Here is a 26660-nt window from a genome sequence, read left to right on the forward strand (position 1 = left end):
ACCCTCAGAGCTCAATTTGTACAAGGGTATGGGTCAGCTTTTTCCTATAGTAATAAAAGTTGTCAAATGCTATTTTCCTAAGCTCCATTTAAACACAGAGACATTACTTAATTTGGTTTAAAAACATAGACTTTATTTTGAGACAAGGGGATAGCTTAAATTATGGTCTTTTATTAATTCACTAAAATATTTTTAAGTTTGAATAGGGAGAGAAATATGGAACAGGGCAAAGAAAGCATTTACACACAAGGACAAATTATACATTATGAGCTGACTACACTCAACATCTTACTTTAAATAAAAAATGGTAAAGAAAAATAGTAGGCAATCACAAAAGAAGTTTGAGAGTGGGAGTGTGTGTGGGTAGGTGGTAGAGATTAATGAGGATGGAAGGCCACGAAGGTTCACTCAGAAAATACTTTATGCAGCAAAGTGGGAGTCATGCTCAGGGTCACAGAAATAAAAACATTTTCTGTGAACTGGCCTCACAAGAATGGGAGCTCGGAATGTGTGTGGTAGTGGCTGAGAAAGTGGGTGTCCAGTTTTGATCCATTTGTCATAGTCTCCACGACAGCCTGAGGCCGTTTACCATCATCTTCCTGCAAATGTCCTTCATAGGCTGTGGGTTTTTTTTCCTTCCCTTCTTCCTTCTCTTCTTCCTTCCTCTCCTCTCCTCTTCTCTCTCCTCTCCTCCTCTTCCCTCCTTTCCTCTCCTCTCCCCTCTCCTCCCCTCCGTTTCCCTCCTTTCCTTTCCTCCCTCCCTCCTTCCTTCCTTCCTTGTTAAATGTTTTAATTTAAATTAATTTTTCCATCTTCCAGTTTATTAACACTTGGCTATGATATGCTAATCCTTCGGGTATGCACAGGGTGGTTGGTCACAGAATGTTGTCATTGTCTAAAATAGTGCAAAGGGCATTTACAATGGATTTTCAGGCACTGCTTTGACATAATTATTCTGCTGTTACCCTCTATGTTTATCTTCAGTTGTGCAATGATTATGCGGAGCCAAAGAGCTTTGCTGGAAACATAGTCTTAAGTTCTAAGTCATCAATTTATACACATAATCACTGAAGGACTAAAGGAAACCTTTCTCTGTCTTCCTTTCTTTCTTTAGCAAACAAAAAAAGGAAGAAAAAAATACTATGCAGTAACTCTTGTACATAAATTGGAATTAATTGCTGAATGCATATTTTATAAACTTATGATATTCTAATTATAAAATTTCCAGTGTTAGTGCCATGACATTGATGTGTGTTCCATCTACAAGGGAAGCATTCTGGGTTGTGATGTTATCATCCACATTCTTTTACCTGGTACTCATGGCTCTGGGCATGTTTTGTATGTTGTTTGGTTGGAGGGGCTTGGTAGCCCCAACATAAAGAAAAAGGCCTAGTTTCTCCCTTTGTCTCAGGAGCACATTACTCTATCCTGGGAAGTTCTGGCTGTTAAGAAAGCTCTTTGGGTTGGGCGTGGTGGTTCACACCTGTAATTCCAGCACTTTGGGAGGCTGAGGCAGGAGGATCATTTGAGGTCAGGAGTTCAAGACCAGCCTGGCCAACATGGTGAAACCCCATCTCTACTAAAAATACAAAAATAAGCTGGATATGGTGGCAGGTGCCTGTAGTCCCAGCTACTCGGGAGGCTGAGGCACAAGAATCACTTGAATCTGGGAGGCAGAAGTTGCTGTGAGCTGAGATCCTGCCACTGCACTCCAGCCTGGGCAATAGAGAAAGACTTAGTATTAAAAAAACAAAACAAAACAAAACAAAACAAAAAAAGAGAAAGCCCTTTGCATGGTTCTAATACAATAAAAAGCTGTTAGAAACTGAAATAAAATTTAGAAGGCCTGATAATAACATTAGAAGGCCTGATAACTAATGCCCGTGTGCTTTGGGTTTGGCTTCATCACCAGTCTTCCTCATCTTCATTGGTTTACCAACCCATTTGTCCAGCCATGAGCTACACATGAGTTGGTCTTCCTCATCTTCATTGGTTTACCAACTCATTTGTCCAGCCACGAGCTACACATGAGTTGACATGCACGTGCTAATTTCATTTGGCTGGAATTCACTAAATGAAATTCTAGCTTCTTGTAACAGCACAAAAGAAAGATGTTTCTAGTGCAGCCTGAAATTACATGTTCAAACTTGTTTTCGTCAGTGAAACATGAGCGTCCAAAGACGGTCTTATCAGAGCTGAAAAACAATATGCTTGATGGCATGCTTTTAGACCTGAAATGGGCTTCATTTTGCAAAAAAGTTATATTTTAAATATAGCATATTGTAAAGGTAGATTAGGAATGTTCTTACTCATCTAGTTTAGCTCTTTTTTTTTTTTTCTGCCAGATGTTTATGTTGGTGAGAAACCAATAACACTGTCTAGACCTCTAGGATATAGTAATCAACCATGAATGAAAAACATTCAGAGGTCACACTTCAATCTGGACCTACAACATCCTGCTATTCAAAACTAGATTAGAGATGATGGATCATGATAAACTGAACCACACTGAATGCTGAGTCAGTAATTTGAGAATTGTCTACAAAAAGCTAAATATGTCACCAAAAATCAACCAGATAAAACAAAGTCTAGACACCATAAAATGTACTGTTCCCCCCACTGCATAGTGTCAACAATCAGATGTTATATTAGGACTTTCACACCAGCAACCTGTAACTCAGGAATCTTCAATCTTTTATAAAGAAAAGTTCTTTGAAGTCATGTGATTCCTGAGGAGTGTGTGTGCGTGTGTGTGTGTGTGTGCAATTGCCTAGATGTGCTCATTACATGAGCACATAAATAAAGAAAGAACCAAGAGAGAAGGGTTACATTATGGTATCAGGGCTTTCAAAAATCACCAACCAAGATTTCACCAAGCAATAATATGCCATGTCTTTTCACTATGTCTTGGTGACTTTGATTGTCTAGAAGTTGATAATTTGTTTTTATTAAGAGTGTTTCTGTTGTTTGCTGAAATTCTGTGGAATCAACAATGACTTAGGACAATGTGTTTCAGTTCTACAGCCCATATGTGCTAAACTCTGAGGGTAATCTATGTGTAAATTGAAATATTTAAAGTATAACTTCCAATTTTAGTTCATTCTGATTTCTAAATCAGTTGAGATCACGCTATCTTAAATAGTGGCATATTTTAGACTTTAGTACTTTTAAACTTTGAAAACAAGTCAGTATGTCATTTTAAAAAATATGATTAAAAATACAACCTTATAGCACTTTGGAATGACAAGTCTTTTTGTCTTATAAAGAGGAGAATGGCCACTTCATTAAGGATGATGCACTAACTTGCCTGACTCTGTTTGTTTTAGAGAGAGGCTCATACTGTTGTCCAGGCTGGAGTGCAGTGGCGCGATCTCGGCTCACCGCAAGCTCCGCCTCCCAGGTTCACACCATTCTCCTGCCTCAGTCTCCCGAGTAGCTGGGACTACAGGCGCGCAGCCTCAAACACCTGGGCTCAAGTAACCCTCCCACCTCAGCTTCCCGAGTATTTGGGGCTACAGGTGCATGCCACCGTAGCTGCCTAATTTTTAAATTATTTGTAATGACGGAGTCTTGCTATGTTGCCCAGGTGTCTTGAACTCATGGCTTCAAGTGATCCTTCCACCTTGGTCTCCAAAAGTGCTGGGATTACAGGTATAAGCCACCTGGCCCAGCCTTGTTTGCAGAGAGAATTTCCCTTGGCTCTATGGGGGCATCCAGAAATTCTGACTTCTTTTTGTGTGTTTATAGGATACTCTTGGCTCCATGAGGGGAAGTGGGGCCTATAAGTATCTTCAGGTAAATTTAAACCCGTGTTCCTCAACCTTTGTACTCATGTTCTACCCCTCCCATCTGTGCTTCCTTCCTTTTTTTTTTTTTTTTTTTTTTTTTGAGATGGAGTCTCACTCTGTGGCCCAGGCTAGAGTGCAGTGGCGCGATCTCGGCTCACTGCAAGCTCCGCCTCCCGGGTTCACGCCATTCTCCTGCCTCAGCCTCCGAGTAGCTGGGACTAAAGGCACCCGCCACCACGCCTGGCTAATTTTTTGTATTTTTAGTAGAGACGGGATTTCACTGTGTTAGCCAGAATGGTCTCAATCTCCTGACCTCGTGATCTGCCCGCCTCAGCCTTCCAAAGTGCTGGGATTACAGGTGTGAGCCACCGCTCCTGGCCTCATGCATATTCTAAGAAAGCACATGCCTTGTCTTTGGCTGTGCCTAAGAAGAGTAAAAGCAGTACTATAGTCGTGAGTTTGACAATTATGGGGCTGAATAACTGTTCTTTTCCATGGCTAGGTCTTCATCAATAACTACAGCTTCAGAAATGTCAGTGGTTGTCCTTGAGCTACAGGGAAGAGCACAGAGGGATCAATGGAAATCCATCATCATCACACACAAACAACTCCAGCACATGCCAACTGAATGGCATTTCCTCTTTCTTCAAGAGTGACAAGCTGGGCACAGTGGCTTGTGCCTGTAGTCCCAGCTGGGAGGATCTCTTGAGGACAGCAGTTTGAGACCACCCTGGGTGATAGAGCAAGACCCTACCTCTACAAAAATCAAAAAATTAGCCACAACCCTATAGTCCTGGCTGCTGAGGGGAGGCTGAGGCAGGAAGATTGCTGAGTTCAGGAGTTCAAGGCTGCATTGAGCTATGATGATACTACTGCACTCCAACCTGGGAAACAAAGCAAGACTCTGTCAAAAAAAAAAAAAAAAAGACACATTATAATTAAAACTAAGTAATTAGAATAAGAAATTTAAAAACATGGCCAGGCGCAGTGGCTCATGCCTGTAATCCCAGCATTTTGGGAGGCTGAAGCAGGTGGATCACGAGGTCGGGAGATCGGGACCATCCTGGCTGACACGGTGAAACCCCGTCTCTACTAAAAATACAAAAAAAAAAAATTAGCTGGGCATGGTGGCGGGCACCTGTAGTCCCAGCTACTCGGGAGGCTGAGGCAGGAGAATGGTATGAACCCGGGAGGCGGAGCTTGCAGTGAGCTAAGATCGTGCCACTGCACTCCAGCCTGGGCGACAGAGAGAGACTCCGTCTCAAAAAAAAAAAGAAATTAAAAAACATTCAAGTTTAACTTCCAACTATACCTAAATAATTCATTTGAAATAGAGAACTTCCAGAGGAATGTTCTTTTAAATCCAGTCTTTGCTTTATGAGATAGCCTCAGATCCTTAAGTAGATGTGTGACAAATTAATATGACCCTCTTACCAGGCCTTCGATTTTGGACATATCTAGGTATTGTAATTACAGTGGCCTTTGGTAAAATGTGCAGACTGTGCATGCACACTACTTTAAATAAAGAAAGTCACAGAAGTCTTGTTGCAGAAAGGGAGGTGTGCGAAACATCCCTTTCAAGTGGCAGCCTTGACATTTAGCATATTTTTTCCCATACCACAGCTGAGCCACGTGCTTGAAAGCCCAGGCCTGCTGGTGCTGCTGCTCTTTTCCATGTTTGGCTCCATCTATACAGCAATTTTCAAAGCAGGTCCCAACGTGCTTAGGAAAACTTTCAGATATTGTATATCTAGCTTGACAAGCTCATATGCAAGGACCGATTCCCTCATCAATGTGTGGAATAAGTTATTCTCCAGTCATTTCGTTTTGGAGTTCACAAAGATCAGCACAAAAGTCACCTCCAGTAGATCCTTCTTTGTTTCTCTTCAGAGATACAGAAATCTATTCCATTTGCCATTGACATTTTACCTTTTCTTTTCTTTTTTTTTTTTGGACTGGTTGAACCACTTTTGCCCAAAAGCCCAAAGCCAATTATAGAGGTGTCATGCTAACAAGGTGAAGGCCCTCAGGAAGTAGGGTATCAAGAATTGAAACTGATGGAATGCTTAGTATATGTCAATGACTCTTCTAAGCACTTTGCAGAGTAGCTCATTTAATCCTTAAAACCATTTCATGACGTAGGTGCTGTTATCCTCTTTGTATTGGCAAGGAATGCTGACTTGCCTAATATTACCCAGTGCAAGAACCAGGACTCAGCCCCAGGCAGCCTGAGGTTGCAGGCCAACTCTCTAAGCCACTATATAATATATTCTCTCATCAAAGCCACCCTTGACATCAACATGTTCCTCTTTTTATCAAAACAGTATCATTTAACTTAATCTAGATACATGTTCACATTGCAATATCTCATGAAGCTTCCCTAATGGTTGTCTGTCTTTAAAAATCTCCTCTGGTGTTGCCTATGATTGGAAAAGTGTTTGTTTACTAGAGGAGGCTGCATATTTTGAGGCCTACATCACTCATGGTTAAAAGGCATTACATATGCCCTTACTTGCTTTTCACTGTGAACCAAAGGAGCAGAGAACAGTTCACAGGAGTCAATGTTTGTGGTTGCCCTTCCTTGGAAGTGGGCCAGAATACCCAATGCCCCACTGAAGTGAGAGCCAATGTACCACAGAGTGTGTCCAGCACTCATTTTGCTAGTGAATTGGAGGACTCATCAGCTGCAATGTAAAAATCTATTTTGCAAAAGACATATGATCCTGAACACTCCGCAAAATACCTCAGGGGATTTCAACCTAATGTAGTTACTTGAAGAATTTATTTTATGTCTGTTGACTCTCACTTGGATAGAGGTTTGCCTAAATTTTCTTGCCCTCTTCATAGGCAATTCAGTTTTTTCTTCTTTCTCTTAAATATTTTTGTTTGTTTTACTTTCCTTTTTAGAAGATGAGGTCTTGCTATGTCATTCAAGCTGGAGTGCAGTGGCATGATCATAGCTCACTGTAACTTTGAACTCCTGGGCTCAAGTGATTCTCCTGACTCAGCTCCTGGGACTACAGATGGTCACCACCACGCCTGGCTAAATTTTTAAATTTTCTGGAGAGACAAGGTCTTGCTCTGTTACCCAGGCTGGTCTTGGGTTCCAGGCCTCAAGCAGTCCTCCTGCTGGGCCTCCAAATTGTTGGGATTACAGGCGTGAGCCACTGTACCCAGACTCTTAAATGTTTAGCTATGGGAATAATGTGACGTCACATATCTCAATCAGGTGGAGGCGTTTAGACTTTTTCCCTTATATGTCATGTTCTCCAAATCGAGAGAAGAAATCCCTTCTTTTAAAAAGTCAATGTCATTGATACTATTTAGTAGCTCTTACTTTATAAGATGTTGTTAAATAAAGACTAGTATTGGCCAGGCCCAATGGCTCATGCCTGTAATCTCGGCAATTTGGGAGGCCAAAGTGGGTGGATCATTTGAAGTTAGGAGTTCAAGACCAGCCTGGCCAACATGGTGAAACCCTGCCTCTACTAAAAATACAAAAATTAGCCAGGTGAGGTGGTGGTTGCCTGTAATCCCAGCTACTTGAGAGGCTGAGGCAGGGGAATCTCTTGAACCAGGGAGGTGGAGGTTGCAGTGAGCCGAGATCACACCACTGCACTCCAGCCTGGGCGACAGAGTGAAACTCTGTCTCAACAAACAAACAAATGAACAAACAAACAAACAAACAAAAAAGACTAGTATTTAATTTCTTTCAGCTTATTTGTTCATTCCACTGTCTAAACTGAAGAAAGCTGTGCACGTGTAGTCTTGGCTTTGCCTGACTTTCAGGGTCTCTAACTCTTTCTAGCCTCAATTTTAATTTCTTTTATTTTTCCTTATAGGTTGTCTTATCAGTCTATCAGTCCAAACTTGTTTGTGGAGCTTTGTCAAACGTACATCAAGGAATTTCAGCCAGCTCATATAGGAGAGCCAAGCATCTCAGTCTGAGAATTTTTGACTACAGGTATTTAAAAGCCACAGCAAGTATTAAACAGAGATTCAGGGGCCTATGCACTTGGATGAAGAAACATGTTTGCATTGTCACTAAGCTCTAACTGAAATTTAGCATTTCCTCCAATTATAAATGTTGGCAAATTATCCTGCCCCCCTTCAGTGGTCTTAGCTGTCCCTGTGACTTTGCCACCAATAGAAACTGGACATTTTCATATCAGTTTACAGTTGTTGTAGATAGCATAGAATAGCACTTACATTCATCCCTATTCCACAGTGATGGTCACTATTAGACCTACTCCAGATCGTACATGATTGGCATTTTTCTGTCCACAAGTGTTCACCCAGGCTGGTCTGGGTGAATAACACATTTAAGGTGTTCACATGACCTTACTGGCCAGCTACTGGGCGGATCTGTGCCTTGTGGTCATTCAGCCACCAAACAGTCAAATTGTAGGTTCACAAGTTTGTGACCTAGCTGTGAACATTGTCTCCCAGGATTCCCTATCTATAACAGTGAGTGACAAGGAGATGAGTCAAAGACCAGGTTAACGCACAACTTAACGTTTTTAGTTGAGTCAAATTACAACAGTGTGCACACAATACCTTTAAAAATAGCTTTTAACTGGCCGGGTGCGGTGGCTCATGCCTGTAATCCCAGCACTTTGGGAGGCCGAGGCAGTCAGATCACGAGGTCAAGAGATCGAGACCATCCTGGCTAACACGGTGAAACCCCGTCTCTACTAAAAATACAAAAAATAGAAAAAAAAAATTAGCTGGGCGTAGTGGTGGGCGCCTGTAGTCCCAGCTGCTCGGGAGGTTGAGGCAAGAGAATGGCGTAAACCCAGGAGGCAGAGCTTAAAGTGAGCCGAGATCGCGCCACTGCATTCCAACCTGGGTGACAGAGCGAGACTCCGTCTCAAAACAAAAAACAAAACAAACAAACAAAAATAGCTTTTAACTTATACTCACTTCTCCATATTTTAAAGGCATTATCCTTTTATGTAATTCATTCACGGTATACTAGTACATCATAATTTTGTGTTTTGAATACTTTGATAACTGTATTTCACTATCATTGGTTTCCTCTATAATTCTATATATTTTATTTACGCATTTAAAAAGATTATTCTGAGAAGCGATCCATAGGTTTCACAGGAATGATAAAGAGATCCGTGGGCACAAAAGCAGGCTACAAGGCCCTCTATGGAAGGATTAAGAGGCAACTGCCCTTCAGGAATGTGATGTGCTCTGCTGACCGGATGTCCATGAATCAAAGGGGAGGGGGTGAGAGCACAGAGGAGCTTTAAGAAGGAAGCACACTTCATCCAGCACAAAGCTGTCCCCTGCATCACTCAACCACTGTCATCCTCAAAGTTCCAGTTCACTGAAAACTCAATACCATCCTCCGCTTTTAGCAAAGAAGACAGAGTACCTTGGGGTTGGGAATAATGGTTGTAGAAGATAGGATTAACAGAAACTCCTGTGGGATGTAACTGGGCAGAAAAAGGGGATCATATATAAAGGGGAATGCAAGTAAGACAATCTGATCTGTCCTTCCTCACAAACTGAAGGCCTTTTCCTGGCAACAATTCTGTATATTGTTTATAAAAGGCTGCAGATGCTTAAAAATAACAGACAGGCTCCCTGTTTCGTGTAGAAGGGAGTTTAAGACAAGGAGATGTAAATGATGGTTTTTGTACATGATATCATTTGGGATAGCAGAACTGTGCCTGTGTGTGTGTGTGTGTGTGTGTGTGTGTGTGTGCGCGCGCATAAGGGGGAAGGGGGGAGGGAGGGAGAGAGGGAGGGAGGGAGCAAGAGACAGAGAGAGAGAGAATGAATAAGAATATACCTAACAAGGAAACTTAAAATGTTATCCCACGACCAAACCCTTTGGTTAGCTGAAAGAAACTAAAATCTCAGATTAGTTTTTGAGAAACCTGATGAAAGTCAGGAAGGCAATAATCATCACCGAAATAACATTCTAGGTACTATTAACAGAAGTATTCTCTTCCAGAGACTTAAAAAACACTTTTTACCTGTTACCTCATTAATTTCACAACATAAAGAAAAGGGTTTGGACTTTCTACTGCCCTCCATTCTGCACACGAAGGCAAGGTGGTAGGACACATAACAAAGATTTCCTCTGGTGTTCAGAGAAGTGACTTTTTGTGGATCATTAGCAGCCATTAGTTAACGTTTGGTGAGTGGAAGGGTTGAGTGCAGAGGAGAAGCTTGAGGGAAAGGGATGGAAGCAAGTGCTCTTGAGGTTTGGCTGTGCACCAAGTCAATCTTCATTTGACTAATTGAGCTTCCAGCCATGAGCCAGCAGTGAGGAGGACACCAAAAGTGTCCAGGTCCCCCAAAATCAAAGTCAGTTGTCATAGCCAAAGTCTTTTCCTTTCAAGCATGGTATCTGGATTCTCTACTGTGTGAGTTACTTCAGAGGTCCATACTGCTCTTAGAAAATGTGGGCAACATAAAGAATTATTTCCCTCAATGGACCTAGAGCAGTAAAAATCCTATTTGCTGCTAGAGTTGTGAAAACATTGGATTTTTCATCACACATAAAAAGTAACCATTTTTCTCTAAGTGTTTTCATTAATTTACACTTGCTGTTATGTTTTGACTCCAAACATAGTATTAATATATAACAGACAAATAAGAAGAAAGAGAACAACTTTCCAGGGATAACATTCTTATTCTTAGAGGATATTATTATTCTCATCAGCTGTCAAAGGCTATGTATGAAAATGTAAGAGGAAATCTCAGAAGCATAAATGTTTGAATTAGTCTTACTTTCAAATTAAAACATTAAACCACAACAAGATATTTTTGCATTATCTTTAGTAAGATATTATTTATAGAATCTTTTCATTTGCGGCATTGTTTATTAAACAAGACAACTATGAAGAAACTACCTTTTCTTTTAAATTGTCAACCAATTATAGTTGTGAATTTTTTACTCCCAAATCTTCCATCTTAAACTTCTTCTGGTTAATTGCAAATGAGATCATACACCTTAAAGAATTAAATAAAAAATCATATTGGAAAGTTGTATTTCTTTAGGGTGCCACATTTTCCTCTAAACAATAATAAAATGGTTAAATTTAAAATATTTTGCTCCCTTCCCTACCTAATTGTTCGACTTGACATTGTTTACTTTCTCCGTCAGTCCTGCGGAATATTGTTTAGTGTAACAGACAGAAAGATTTTCATGTGCATTCAGAACAAATTAGAGTCTATGAGGGCATGAAACTACCATGTTATCTTCACAATCTTCTTTATCACAATCGCACACTTTAAATTTCCCCTCTTCAAGTCATATCAGGACAATTATGTGAAAATCAAAAGACCTTTTATTAAGAACACAGCACAGAACTCTGTATTGACTCTTAGAGGCCACCTCTAATATTTGTAAATTCAGACCTTCCTTCAGTATACAGAAAACAACTGGATTGACCAAAGAGGTTAAGAAAACATAGTCTTTGACCCATCCATGTAGACGGCATAGGAACACAGACTTAGAGAGCAAACAAGAAGGCACCATAAACGCTATTGGGAAACCCTACCCGAATTCGGAGAGTTTTTTCATATCGTAGTGAGATGCTATTTTATCCCAACGTAAAAATCGGACAGAAGTCCCTATCTCCTCACTGGAACCCTGCAAACACAGTCTACCATTTGGTGGCTGTCACATGAGCCCTAGAGCACTTGAATTGCACCACTGTATTTGCTTTATTATATTTCAAACGCCTGCCTCTGGCATACATGACACCGTCTTGGAACCGAGAGTAGCTCCAGGCTGCCAGAGGAAATACCAGAAGGCTTTCACTGGGCAGCGCCCATCACTCCACTGACACACAGACCTGCCAGGCCCCTCTCCTGCGCACACACCAGGGCACCTCACACCTGATCAGCTTCAGCTCCAAAGCTGACCCGAGACAGCCCCGAGGAGCTCAGGGCTTTTGCAGCAGTTGTTCATCACTACCGATTTCCTGACAGTCACAAGGACCTTGCTTCTCTTTTCAAGGTTAAAAAACCCCATAACTCTCATAATTCCTTATCTAGAAATAATCAGACCAGTAACCAGAGCGGCGTTACACAAAACAAACACACAAAAATCTCAACACTCCATCAAGGTTAAATACTAGAGAAAGGGAGACCGAACACACTGCCATGACAAGAATGAAACTTCAATCAGCTGATGAGATCATTCATGAACCAAGCTTATCACTGCGTCTTCGCAGTAAATTGTTTTCTTTTTAATACCCCTCACCCCCGGTCTCCAATCCCCCTCTGCCTCTCACCTGCCAGCCGTCTGTCTCTGGTGTTTTTCCAAATGACATCCAGGGCTCTGGCCGTGGAGTCCCTGATGTGATCGCTAAAGGACCTCCGGAGAGGGGCTCGCAGGGGACGCGCCATCACATGGGCCTCGGGGTCTCCCATCCGCTCGCAGACGCCTTCAGCGCAGCCCGGGCGCCGCGACCATGCCTCGGTACTCCGCCCCGCGCTGTGCTCCCGGCCGCAGGCTGTCGCCTGCCTTCAGGAGGCCGGCATTGCGGCTGGCACTGCGGCCCCGGGAAGCGCCGACTGCAGGCGGCCTCCTGGCCCGCGGCCAAGCGCGCGCGGCGGCCACATCTGGAAAGGCTTACCCTGCGCCGGCGACACCCTCGCGGGGCGCGCGAGCTGCAGCCCAGCTATCCGGAGGCGTCTCGCTTCCTGTGTAACCCAATGACTCACCTGGGTCCGCGCCGGGCTGCTCCTGGGTCACATAGCAGGTCTTCCCTTCAGGGGCAGTCCAGGTGACCTCGCGTTTTCAAAGGGAAACGCAGCGCCGCAGGCAAGCAAGCAGGGGAGGTGGAAGGGTGGGGCTGGCAGGTGGCCTTGTCTTTAACTTTCAAGGTTGATTCTCAAGAATGTTTGCATTTTAGTAACTCATTTTTATCTCATTAACTCATGGTTTTAGATTAGGCGGTTGATGAGATAGGAAGTTCAACCTTTAGTTGTGGTTGTGGGAAGGAAGATATGGCTGGAAGGAGCACTTTACAGATCAATCTGGATTCCCTCTAAGAAATGGAGACCCGAGAGGCCAGGCACTGTGGCTCACGCCTGTTCCCAGCACCTGGAAAGGCTGAGGCTGGAGGATCACTTGAGGCCAGGAGCTTGAGAACAGCTTGGGCAACAAACAAGACCCCACCCCTACAAGAAATTAGGCGGGTGTGGTGGCATGCACCTGTGGTCCCAGCTACTTGGGAGGCTGAGAGGGAAAAATCGCTTGAGCCCAGGAGTTCCAGGCTGCAGTGAACTGTGGTCACCCCCACTGCTCTCCAGCCTGGGGGACAGAGCAAGACCCTGTCTCTAAAATAAATAAGGAAATGGACACCTGAGTTTTAAACAAAATACTGATCAGCTCCTCACATTTTCTCTCTAACCATACTTCTACTTACAGTGGTTTAATCAAGTCACTCTAGGTTTTGCCCCTTAAAAAGTTTCGCATATCCCCTGATTTTATGAATCTTCTAGTTCCAAGTTAGTGAACTTCCTCATTACAATTGCACATCAAAAACTCATCCCCCAAAATGTAAAAGAAGTGCCAAGCACTGTGAAATCAAAATATGAGCCAACTTCTTCTTTTACAAGATATGCGCCTTAGTTTCTAAAATGCCAAATAAATCTGTTTCTACGCCAATAAATTTGGCAGATTTTTTGCCTTTTAAATGCATTATTAATCCTCTTTTTTTTCCTGTCTACCCAATCCTACCTTATAATGCACAAGGTTTGGCAGAGAAGCTTAATATTGGCATAAGATATCTAAAGGCCAGTTCATAACCTTTGGAAGATGAGATAATGTTATAAAAACACTTTGTAAATTGCAAGAAGCCATGCAAATGCTAATTATTACCATAATTATTTTTACACACAAAGTCATTTTCAACCCACACTGATCTCCTGAGTCTTCTAATTTCTACAACATGCATTATTTTCACATATATCTTTAACAACTTAATTATACAAAGGATGATTAAGAAAATAGTGAGATTGTGCTCATGAATTATAACTAACATTAGTACCAATGCTTATTAATAACCCGTATGTCCTAAACTGTATTGTTCCCAAACTGTTAAAGCTCATGAATGTCCCCCATTGAGCATGTACTTCATGGTAGATATCCACGTCTTTGCCTTATCATTGGGCTGGACACAGATTAGGAGAGAATGCATGCTAACTGCTGATGTAGACAGACCTCCGTGCCTGCAGGGGCCAATTCCAAATGAAAATCCTCTATTGAAGATTTTCAGAAAATATGATTGCCTAATGCCTGGTTCCATTCTAAAACAATGTCCCCAGAGTTTGTGTGTGTTTCTCCTTCAAAGAGGTCTGGGCATCTTGAAGCATGTTGAATCATGTCATCTGGACCTGTTTTGCAGAGGAATGGCATGAAGTACTCATGGCATGGGTAGTGCCCTTCACCAGATGCTGTTTTAGGCCTGTGGAACTTTAGGATGAATAAGACCTCAACTCTGTCTTCGAGGAGGAAATATCACATCGACCAAAAATGATTCCAAAATAATGTGAAAAGTTTCAAGGTAGAAGCATGTTCCAAGTGTTATGCAAAATGTTACAGGAACACAAAGGAAAATGCAGCCTGGATTCCTAACTCCTCCTAGGCACTGACCTCACCTGAGTTTCCAGTCTAGATCTATGATAAAGTTAGGGACACACAGTCACTCCCAGCATGAATGTCAACAGCTGATTGTTTGAGTCGTGCAAAGTGACTGACTATAATGGTAGGAAGCTATTCTATACCTAAACACAGAAAGGAAGGGGAGCAGTAAAGGGAAATAAGCATTCATTAAGTCCCTATAATGTATGATAAAGTCTTCTAGTGTTGTATATAGACTAGCAAGTCATCAGAGATCATGTATAGGTATTATTATCACTTTTTTAGAGATGAGGAAACTTGAAGCTTAGAAAGAAAAAATTCGAAAAGGTTACATAGTAAGTGGCAGATCCAGGATTCATACCTGGAGCCGTCTGCCTCAAAAACTCATTAGCTTCCTAATCAACTTGGTTGGTCTTAAATTAATGACCATAGTAATGACAGTGACCCATTAGAGTTATCTAGGCTCAGTCGATACTAAGCTATGAGCTAATGCTCTTTAATCTTAGCCAAAATAATATAACCAACAGGACCTAGGGTGTGGCAGAATCCTGAGTCTGCAGATGGATTTGAGGTGATCCCGACTATGGAAATTAAAGGCAATGAGCCAAGAGAACCAAGGTCTAGTTCAACACACACTGTTTAACAGTAGAGCACTCAGCTCTAATCACCAAAGTGTTCTAAAACAACCCTCCTCCTCTTAGCAACACACTTTCTCTAGGACAATACTTAACAGTTCTTCAGTGAAGCTCATCTCAGTAGGTGTTAGAAACACCTGCCTATTCCTAGTGCAGGTTGCACTAGGTAGAATGACCCACAGACTTCACCTACTTAAGAGGACTTTATGTTTTGTTTGTCTTTTTCAAAGGAAACCTCATGGCATAAATGTAAATTTTCTTGGCAGAGTATTTCAGGAGGGGAAGTGCAGCTAAGCATTTTTGAGCAAGGCAAATTTTAATTATAGCTTTTACCATAGGCCAACGTAGAGCTGACAACTTGGCCTCTCATTTCTGACAACTCATTAAGTCCAAATTTCACTGTGAGGGTATTTCCACCCCTTATGGATAAATCTCAGCTACATTTTATGGGTATAGTGTAAAGACCATTCTAATATACAACCAGTTTTAAATTATTCTTACGTTTTGCTTTCTTTGTAGGCCACTAGAAATGCTACACACAGAAGAGGTGCTGCTTAGAATCTGCCACTTAGACAATAATTTCTCAAGTTGTATTTCCACAAACTTCAAACTATCCCGGTTTTCTATGACTCTGAGAGGTGAGAATAGTTTGTGATAATTAGTGTTGTCTCAGCTTAGCAGGTAGAACAAGTGGAAATATGCGTTCATTGGTTTTTCAAGATCCCACTGGGAATCACAAGAAAAGTGAGAATAGGCTGGGTGTGGTGGCTCACACCTGTAATCCCAGCAGTTTGGGAGGCCGAGGTGCATGGATCACGAGGTCGGGAGATCGAGACCATCCTGGCTAACACGGTGAAACCCCCGTCTCTATTAAAAATACAAAAAAAAAAAAAAATTAGCCTGGCGTGGTGGCAGATACCTGTAGTCCCAGCTACTCAGGAGGCTGAGGCAGGAGAATGGCATGAACCCAGGAGGCGGAGCTTACAGTGAGCCGAGATCGCACCACTGCACTCCAGCCTGGGCAACGGAGAGAGACTCCATCTCAAAAAAAAAAAAAAGAAAGAAAAATGAGAATAATGACATTATGCTTTGATAGGTTTACAGTTTCTTATTTCTGTGATAAAGGGTTAGTTTCAGCCGTTGGTGGAGGTGCTGTTTGACCAGGGAAGCTGTGTAAACTCTTCCAGATCCCTGGAGAACAGAGGTTCTAGTCTGTATCCTAAGCTAGAGATTCTGGTTTAAGTAAGTCCCTAATATTTTCCATATAAGAAAATCATCCTGCTTTGGTAATGTATTATTGATTTAATGTAATTTTGTCTGATTTATACATTTTATCTTACTGCAAACAAAATTTTTAATTTTACAGTGTTTCTAGGTTCCATCTTCTGTGATTTAATGTTAGGGACCTCTTCTTTTCCAAGCCTGTGTAACATAAATCCACTTTGGTCTTATGGCCACTGTTGCTGATGAAACTCATTTAAGCCTTCTTTGGACCAATGAGAACATTTAGGACTACCTAAAGTGCTGGAAGATCCTTTCAAAAGAATCTGAATAATGATGGGAAATGAAAAGCTTATTAAGAGTTAATACCGTGTTTGGATCTGGGTCTTTGGCATAGAAAGAAAATGATTATAACCCCATTGGTTAAGTCCTATGAGTGATCCAGCCCCTGAAACAGGACGGCAGGCTTAGTGAATGGCAGTGCCTATCCCAGCATAATATATCTCCCTAAAATGCTGTAACTCCACAGAAGATCTTCTCCACTGTGTAGGTATCCAATAGTCCGTGACAAGGAGTATTCGTAGAATGAAGCCTCTGTAACTCTGAAGGATGTCTAAATGGTTTCTGTTCATTGTGATAACTGGCATCTAGCGTGTGGGTTACATGCCATGGAGGACTGCTTTCGTTTTGAAATGTTTAGTTAATATAATCATCTTTAGTGCATTTGCTCTGGCAACTGGCAATTTTACTTGTTAATCTGCTTCTACATTTGGAACCCTAAGGATCCACTGAATTTGGGTGAGAATCTTCTTTGTGATAAACTCTATGAAATGTTCTTGACCAAAGGGCTCAAATCAAGGTGGCTTGCACTATTAGGTGTATATTGATGTTTGATAGACCAACAAACTACAATGATGATTTTCTTCAAATTGATTAGCTCTGACCTGGGGACAAACAAAATTATTCTTGGAAGGCAGGGAGAAAATCTCGGAATCTATATCTGTATCTACGCATATAGTTCTTTAAATATTTCCATTTTTGTATAATGTACAAAGCACATAAGTACCATGATTTATAGATATAATTTATACATAAATAAATATATACACTGGGGTTCTATGCTTAGAAAGCTTTACTGACAGGCCTGGTGATCAAGGTTCAGAGACTTGCTCTACAACTTCTGATACATACCAAAATCACACTATCTTTCAGAGTAAAATCAACTTGTTGGAGGGCATAGTGTTGAATATATCTATATGGGAAGAGGCTGCAATAAAACAAGAAGTGAATGTTAGGGAAGAGAGAAGGACTTCCTTTTCTTCTTGAGTCATGTAACATTATCTTATTTCCTTTTGACGGCTGAATTTCAGTAACTATTTATGCTTTCTGAAGCTAAGATCTCTACCTGAGCTACGAAAAGTCACTTTGCCTGTGAAAAAGAGGACTTAATTTCAATTCTGCCCCTTGCCAGACAGCTTTGTGATCTTGGGACAGCATTTTGTTTTCTCATTTGCTAATGAGGATATTGACTAGATCATTTATTCTGGTTGAGATTCGAGGGTGGGAGAAGTGGATATCAGAATTACATAGGGTGGGGACTCGTCCCTCCTGTAAGAGTGGACAGAAAAGTTTCAACAACTCTACTGGGCTAGATGGTCTCATTCCACTTCAGAAAAATACCTCACCAGAATTCTAGCTATTAGTATATATAATTGGCCATTTTAATGCTTTCCTCAAGCTATTTTCAAGTTGCTTTGAACATCTCTCTCTGGAGCTGTTTGTTTGGGTTTAATCCTCTCGATCATTTCTTTTCCACTCTCTGTAGTTGACTATAGTTTTCGAGGTGAAAATATTTAGCAGAGAGGCAGGAAATAAAACATACTGGAAAAAGGAAAGAGGATGTAGAGATGCCCTCAGGAACTTTTTTTCTATGTCATGATTTCAGGTTTTCTTTTATGTTGTAATTTCAAAAGGTTAAACATTTGCAATTTCTATAGAAAAATCAACAATAATGGTACACCAAAAATAATGTAAAAAATCTATAACTTATATTACCTTAGCAAGAACAGAATATCTAATAGTAAAATAATTTTAGATACAGTTAAAACTTCAGGGGGAAACAATTTCCTTTATTTTGTTCTTCGTTTTACTTTATTCCTATTATATTTTAATTCTTTCTTTTATCCTTTCATTTTTCACCATGTAAAATTACAGTGTGTTAGTAAAGAAGCTCAGCATTACAGCATAGAACCAGAGTTATAATTTCTCTGCTCACTCAGATTTAAAGTATATTATGATTACTTGAACTGCTTTAAAATTGTGGTTATTGCAATTCATACTAGCTGTTTTATGTGTCTTTTTGATGAGACTGAAATAAACATACTAACCCCTTGCTGTTTCTAAATTAGAAGACTTCCTTCTGAGGAAAAACCCAAAAAACTCACATATTGTTTTATGTTCATATACAGTCTTTGCCACAAATGTCCATAAAGAATGACAGACATTGTTACTTTTGGATTATAACAATTATCAACCATCTCAAAGAACATACCTACACTAATAATAAAATGAAAAGCAGTTTTGGATAATGGCTGCATAATATACTCAGGCATATACATTCAGTGATGATTTAAAAGTCAGACCAAACAGGAACCCAAATATTTCTCTATGTTAACATAACTTCTTGATTATACTTTTTTGACCATAGTATTAATAAATGTTATATATGATGGTAGGACTGAAAACATTGCAATGTCAACTAGCTTGAATGTTTCCGTAAAAAGGTATTTGCAGGTCGACTTCTGTGTACCAAGGGATCCTACTGAAACACACACACACACACACACACACACAGAAAAAAAATCAACTTTTTTTTTCCAGAAAGTATACAATACATTGTGAAGTACTGTAATCTTTGAGAGAAGGTTTTAAAAAAATAGATAAGCGTGACCATTGTTCTGATACCAACTCTGCATATGGGCAATTTTGGGGCCACAGAATAGAGAGAGGAAAACCAAATATAACCTGGCAGTTCTTTTTCTTTTTCTTTCTTTCTTTTTTGAGACAAGATCTCACTCTGTTGCCCAGGCAGGAGTGTAGTGGTGTGATCTTGGCTCACTGCAACTTCTGCTCCTGAGCTCAAGCAATCCTCTCAGTGCAGCCTCCTGAGTAGCCTGGACTACAGGTGCACACCACTATGCCTGGCTAATTTTTTAATGTTTCGTAGAGATCAGATATCCCTATATTGCCCAGGGTGGCCTCAAACTCATGGGCTCAAACGATTCTCCCGCCTCTGCCTCCCAAAGTGTTGGGATTGCAGATATGAGCCGCTCAGCATGGCGTAGCAGTGTTGAGGTGACAGAGATCAGAGTTTAGGGGAATGGAGGCAGCTAGAACTTGTAGGACAGAGTATCAAAGAAGATGGAGCAGAACAAAGAGTGAGATCTGCAGAGGGGTCTTCCCAAGCCTTTGGCTGAACACGGATTGCCACCAGCATGCGAAGGAACTCTCGAAGGCTAGGAAATAAACCCTGGAAATCAGTGGACTAGAGTCACTTCCAGTCCAGTGGACGTGCAGTCACTTCCTGGAGCGCACACAAGGCTGGCATTAGTTTGTGTTCTTACCAGTGAGTATGAAGAGACCTCAGGAAATATGGAGCATTAGGTATAATCCCCAGAAGAGTCAAATCTCAGTAGTGGGGCAAAATTAGTCCTAAAATAAAGACTGCTTTGGACCTGTTAGCAGAAGAAAGAAAAAAATAATAAAGATAACGGCCTGGCGCGGTGGCTCATGCCTGTAATCTCAACACTTTGGGAGGCCAAGGCGGGTGGATCACCTAACGTCAGGAGTTCGAGACCAGCCTGACCAACATGGTGAAACCCCGTCTCTACTAAAAATACAAAAATTAGCTGGGCGTGGTGGCGGGTGCCTGTAATCCCAGCTACTCAGAAGGCCGAGGTAGGAGAATTGCTTAAACCCGGGAGGCAGAGGTTGCAGTGAGCTGAGATCACACCATTGCACTCCAGCCTGGGTGACAGAGCAAGATTCCGTCTGAAAAAAAAGTGAATAAAAAATAAAAATAAAGATAACAATAGAAAGCACTGAAATTAAAAACCAACAAACAGTTTAGAAGAACAAAACCTGGTTCTTTGAAGAGATCAGTACAATTGCTTAATCTCTAGTCAGATCAACTACAAGTAAAAAGTGAGTTTAGCAAGATCACAGGATTGAAGATTAATATACAAAATCAATTGTATTTTCACATACTAGAAATGAACATTTCACAGTTAAAACGAGAAAATACCATGCATGATTAAAAATATGAAATACTTAGAGATACATTTAATAAAATATTTGTACAAAAATTTGTACACTGAAAAACTACAAAATATTGCTAAGAGAAATTGAAGAAGATCTAAATAATGGAGATGTACCATTTATGCATTTGAAGACAATATTGCTAGGTTGTTAATTCTTCCAAACTATAGATTCAACACAAGACCTAAATTCCAGCAGGTTTTTTTGTTTGTCTGTTTGTTTAACTGACAAGTTGATTCTAATGTATATGGAAATACAAAAGACCTAAAGGAGCCAAAACAATTTTGAAAGTGAAGAGTGATGTTGGAGGATTTACACTACCTGATTCCAAGATTTACTGTAAAAGCGACAGTAATCAAGACAGGGTGGTATTGGTTTAACAATAGAAATTAGACTAATGGAACAGAACCAAGATTCCAGAAGTAGATCCATACTATATGGTCAGTTGATTTTTTTTATAATGGTGCTAAAGTTAGCTAATGGAGTGGGGATAATCTACCTGAAATAGGTTATCAACAACTGGGGTGCTGGGGCAGTTGGATAACCATATGGAAAAAAGAAACCTTGAGCTTTACCTCACACCTAAAACAGACATTAACTCTAAATGGAACATAGACCACAGACCTAAATGTAGGAGTAAAACTGTAAGACTTGTAGAAGTTTTCTAATCATCTTCTTCCAACCACATTTTAACAAATGGGCAAAAAGTTTAAACTGATACATCACAAAAGAAGATATATGAATGGCCAATAAGTACATGAAAAGATGCCCAACGTCATAAGTCATTAGGGAAATGCAAATTAAAGACATGTGGAGATACCATCACATACTAAAATTAAAAAGACTGACCATACTAAGTGTTGGAGAGAATGTGGAGCAACTGGGATACTTACACATTGCTGGTGGGAATGTAAAATGGTTTAAGCCATTTGGAAACAGTTTGGAAGTTTCTTATAAAGTTAAACGTACCCTACCAATGAATTCCACTCCTAGGAATTACTAAAGATATATAAAAATATATCTTTGTACAAACACCTTTTTCCACTTAGAGATAATTCTACAAAAGGCAAAGCTATAGTGGCAGAGATCAGCTCAGTGCTTGCCAGAGGCTGGGAATGGGGTGAATGTGGGATGAGATTAACTACTTGGTACATGAGAGAATTTTTAGATGTGATGATGAAAAGCAAAGTGATAAACTGGGGAAATATTTGCACAATAAATATGCAATACAGTGTTATTATCTGTAATAAATAAAGCACTTCTGTAAATCAAAAAGCAAAATAGAAACAATCCAATTGAAAAATCAATGGATTTATGAATAAGATTTCACAGAACATATAGAAGTGATAGAATTGGGTAAAAGAAGCTCGGTGTTCAAAATCTGATATCAGGAAAAATTCTCTAACCAAAGCAAACCATCAGAATCCTCAATCTCTGAAAATTAGATGTATGACTTCACAGGGAGGTGGAGAGGAGGTGGTTTTTCTATCACCAGAGAAAAAAATTGCTGTTTAAGGAATGATCACTGGCTTGGAGTATATGTATATCGAAATGACATACCCAGTGTTGTGTTAAGTGGATTAAATTTTATTACAATAAAGTGGTTTAAATGTCAATAATAAAATGTATTTTAATGGTTTCATGAAAGGGTCACTTTATATTGAATCATTATTAGTATCAATTCATTCATTATAAAAGTATAAAAACATGTCAACTCAATAATGATGTTTCTATTGTATCACATTATTATATGAGAATATGCTGTTTGTATGGATATATATTCCTTTTCAAGGCACAGAATGCAACCTGAAAAAATACTTATTAAAGCGAACAGGCATTTTGCTAATATTAGCAGCAAAAGAATGTAAATTTTCACAGTCTCTCTGATAGCCAAAAACCTTTTCTTAACTATTTTGAAATAGGAAAAAAAAAATAGAAAAAAAAAAACACATGAAAAAAGTGAAACTCTTACTCTTTTGATTGGCATAAAAATGCTAAAGAAAGACAAGTGAGGAGAAGAAGGAAAAAAAGAAAGCCTTTGATAAAAGGAAAAATAGAATTGTAGGAGATGGAACCTCATGATGTGTTTGCATGACTTGAAACTGTACAGGAGATGACAGTCTGCAAACTTCAAGGGAAAGAGGGGATCTGAGGTGAAGGTTGAGCACTCTAGAGACTGAAGCACAAATGCAGGTGGTGAAAGGCCATGGAGATTTTTAGCAAATGCTTCTTTTGTACAGATTCTTTTGTGTGTATATGTGTTGGGAGACTCTCGTTAATAAATTTAAGAAATGTGGTGGGAATCAAAGAAACCTGAGGCCTTCATTGATTTCCTAATCTCTTCAACTAAACAGCTGGGAAACTCTGACTCTAACTTTCCCTCCCACTTCTTACTGGCTTGGGCTTTCTGGCCTCTGAAACTAATGAATGTGTGGCCAATTCAATGTATGGCTCATCAGGGTCTAGACAGATGGTCAGAGATGAGGACAGAAATGGAAAGTAAGCAATCAGAAACTTCTTAATTTTATGTGTGTTGAATCTAATGATAAAAAAAATCTTTGGCTTCTATTTTGTTTTCTTTTCCAATTTTATTTTTCTAATACTTTATTTTCATTATATTTTAAAACGGTACGGGTTAAAGAAATCAATCACCATAAATAGTTTGGAAAACCCTGCTCTGAAGTATAAGTATAAAGTATAAGAGTAGCTCTAGATGGAGAGAAAAGGCCACTGTTTTGTGAAGTTTTAAAATCGGCCTCTGAATTAAACCCTTGTTGGTATTTGTACATCTCTCATTATTTGTTATATACATGGAAAAGCAACAGTAGTAAACATCGTTAACATTTCAATTGGAAACTGGAAAACAAACCTCCCAAGGGAACAGAGGTATTTTTGCCTTTGGAATTTGGTGCACATTGAGTGGTTCACATCTGGCACCAAGACTAGATCGCCAATGATGCAAGAATGTCGAAAAGTGAAATATTCAAAGATAAAGAAAGGATACATGGAGAAAGGAAATAAAACAGGCAATTTTGCCAATTAAGTGTAAAATATAATTATTATAAGGTAGAGTTTCCTTTTATCTAGCTTTTTTTTTTTAGGAAATAGAATTTCTTAGGAGAATATTTGCTCAGGAATCAGTTGGAAAATTGGAGATCTTTAGAAACAGCTATTTTCTTAGTTCTTTAAATTCATACATTATCTTTATAAAGATGGTGTCACTTGTTATGTATTATCATGAGCAATGGTTGAATTATAATAAATCAGAGCTCAGTTTTTAGAAGTGTATCACCAAAACCAAAAGCCTACTTCAAAATATTTTGACTTTTTTTCTAACCTAGCCACTAAATCACATGAAAAGTATACTTATTAAAAGTTTGTTATCAATAGTGATCACAGTTGTTATCTAAAGAGTTCCTGGTATTATAGTGTATCATTTAAAAATAATTGTTTTTATTTTCCTTTAATACAGAATAAAGAATAAGGATGTCTAGATCTTTGTAGATGGGGTGATGTAACCGATTAATAAGAATTAGTATTCTTTGTAAAAATTATAATCACTCTTTGAGGCCTGTTGGAGTCTGGACTCATCCCATTTTTCCAATCTTCTCTCCTTCCAAACTCAAACTCTAGCCTCCAGCTGGCTGGGCTGCTCAATTGCATCACTGTGCCTCATGCATTTCCCAGTCTTCTAATTTTGCCAACACTATTTTCCTTGCCTAGAAATGCCTCAGATCTTCCTTTCCAGTATTTCAATGCTTTCTTTCCCTCCTCAGCTAAACGTCCAGAGACTCTTGAGTATCTTACCACTTAGCTGTTACTGCTTATCTTGCTCAGCAGGCTATCAGCATCCTCAAAGGATGTGCCATCAAGGTCTAGAATAAGGAGATCCTGAGACAACTCAACAGGAGAGGCGGCCCCTATCAACATCACTAGTTCCTGCCCCTTTCCCCCTTTATTGCTGGCCTGCAACTTTCTAGGGGAGGAAAGGAGAAGTAAGAAGTGGGTAGGAAAGAGACTTGCGTGGGCTGACATTTGGAAGGACTTGCATCAAGCCAGCTTAGGGATCATAGGTTACACTTAGGGGAAGCTAAAGGTTGTGGACTTAACCAAAGTTTATATCAGTTTTTATGTGGCAATTTATATATGGCCTTTTATATGGCAGTGATTTTTGCAGTGTTACTTGGGCCATTTTTAGGAATTACAAAATCGCAAATTAGGTGCTCTGTGTGTGACACCATTCTCCACTTTCACTCTGTGACCAACTTCACTCATGTGACCTGTTCCTTTTTCCTAAGGCATTCAGTGCTCAATGCCATCTGGCTTCCCAGGGCTACCACTCCACAGTGCTCTATAATTCCTTCACCCCCAAATACCCTCCATCTCATAGAGTTAGAATTCCTTTTATTATTATTATTATTATTATTTAGAGACATTGTTTTGTTCTGTCACCCAGGCTGGCGTGCAGTGGTGTGATCATAGCTCCAACTCCTGAGTTCAAGCTATCTTCCTGCCTCAGCCTCCAGAGTAGCTAGGACTACAGGGGTGTGCCTTTGCACCTGGTTAAATTAATTTTTTTTTCGTAGAGTTGGAGTCTCTCTATTTTGCCCAGGCAGGTATAAAACTCATGGCCTCAAGCGATCCTCCTACCTCAGCCTCCTGAGTAGCTGGGATTATAGACAGGTGTCACCATGCCCAGCTAATTGTTCAAATTTTTTTTTGTAGAGGCAAGCTCTCACTATGTTGCCCAGGCTGGCTTTGAACTCCTGGCCTCAAGCAATCCTCCTGCTTTGGCCTCCCAAATTGTTGGGATTACAGGCATGAGCCACTGTGACCAGACAAAAATTCCTTTTATGTGGGTGCTTGGTAACACCTGCTAGGCTATTCCAAGATGTGAATAAAATTTAGCCCTGGGGAGGAGAAGGGGGTATACAACTCTAGAGAATTTTGTAAATAAAATAAGAACCTTGTTCCAATAAACATCTACTTATTGAATGTGAGTGGTGTGACACCCAGCTTCTCATTGTACAGCCCCATTCTCTTTTTGTCTCCCTGCGATGTCTGCATATGGAATTATTTTAATTACGTTAAAAGGTTGTTGTCCTTGGGAGACAGGATAATGAGTAGGTTGGCTAATGGCAAATATGTGCAACCATATGACACTTCGGGTATCTTTTAGTATTTTGCTTGTTCAATACACTTTATATTTTTGTGTCTTTTCTTTTACCTTGACTGTAAGTTCTGTACAGGTAGTGTCTTCAATAGTTTTATGAGCCTAGTGCATTTTATGGCAATAATGCATATTCAAAAATAGTTTTGGTTATATTTATAATAAAATGTGACTTTTTGGTAGTCATTGAGTGCCATGATAATCTGTCTTAAGCCTTAAGATGTTATTTTGCTGTACACACTTTGAAGTACCAATTGAAATGAAATGCATGTAGAGGAAGAATAATAGATGTGAAATTTCCACTGATATTAACCAGTGGTCTTCAAACTTAGTGTTCATAACAAGTCCCTGGAGAGTATGTTAATATTTATGGTTACTAAGCCTAGGAGATTTTGGTTCAGCAGGCCTGGAGGCATCCAGGAATCTGAATTTTTGAACAAGTATTCTAGAAAATTATGGGGCACACTTTAGCAAACAGTGCATTAAAGGATATGCCTTTTTTCTTAATTAAAAATGCCATTTCCCTTTCTTTCAATTTTTTAATTTTTGAAAAAAATTATTGAGTGTCCTTTATGTTCAAGAAATGCAAAGATAATTCACATGTGGTTTTTATTATATAATAGGGGAAAATGTCTTAATAATAATAATAAAGAGTATAAAAGGATACCAGCCTTATAAGAAGTTCAGATAGAGTACTGGAGTGTTTGGGGGAAAAGTGCCAATTGCTGAATAGTGGATATCCTGGAAATCTTCAAAGACAAAGTAAATATGGACATCTGGAGATGATATAAAAGGAAATTTCAGGAAAAGGTAACAATATTAGCAGAAACACTGAGGAGGAAAGTGCGGGTTGTGGAGAATGTGAGCATTCCTGTGATGGCACTAGGAGGCAACTGGAATGAGATGTG

At 39.9% G+C, this 26660-nt stretch overlaps 1 protein-coding gene across 10 annotated transcripts in view; it reads right to left on the bottom strand.

Moving 5' to 3' along the window:
- DLC1 (DLC1 Rho GTPase activating protein) overlaps window positions 1-26660 on the bottom strand; it is a 527396-nt gene that overhangs the window by 182036 nt on the left and 318700 nt on the right. The window contains exon 1 of one of the 10 annotated variants that reach the window (XM_054656567.2): window positions 12486-12575. The exons of 5 other annotated variants lie outside the window; for them this stretch is intronic. Coding sequence is in view for 3 of the 5 variants with exons in the window: in XM_016959115.4 (XP_016814604.1) it covers window positions 12053-12191 (139 nt within the window). In the remaining 2 variants the exon portion in view is untranslated. Of the gene's footprint in view, window positions 1-12052; window positions 12462-12485; window positions 12576-26660 lie in introns of those variants that run through there. 4 more of the 10 variants (XM_016959115.4, XM_063816886.1, XM_054656571.2 and 1 more) reach the window with 4 other exon arrangements.

The sequence above is a fragment of the Pan troglodytes genome, chromosome 7, assembly GCF_028858775.2.
Source record: "Pan troglodytes isolate AG18354 chromosome 7, NHGRI_mPanTro3-v2.0_pri, whole genome shotgun sequence".
Taxonomy (NCBI): domain Eukaryota; kingdom Metazoa; phylum Chordata; class Mammalia; order Primates; family Hominidae; genus Pan; species Pan troglodytes.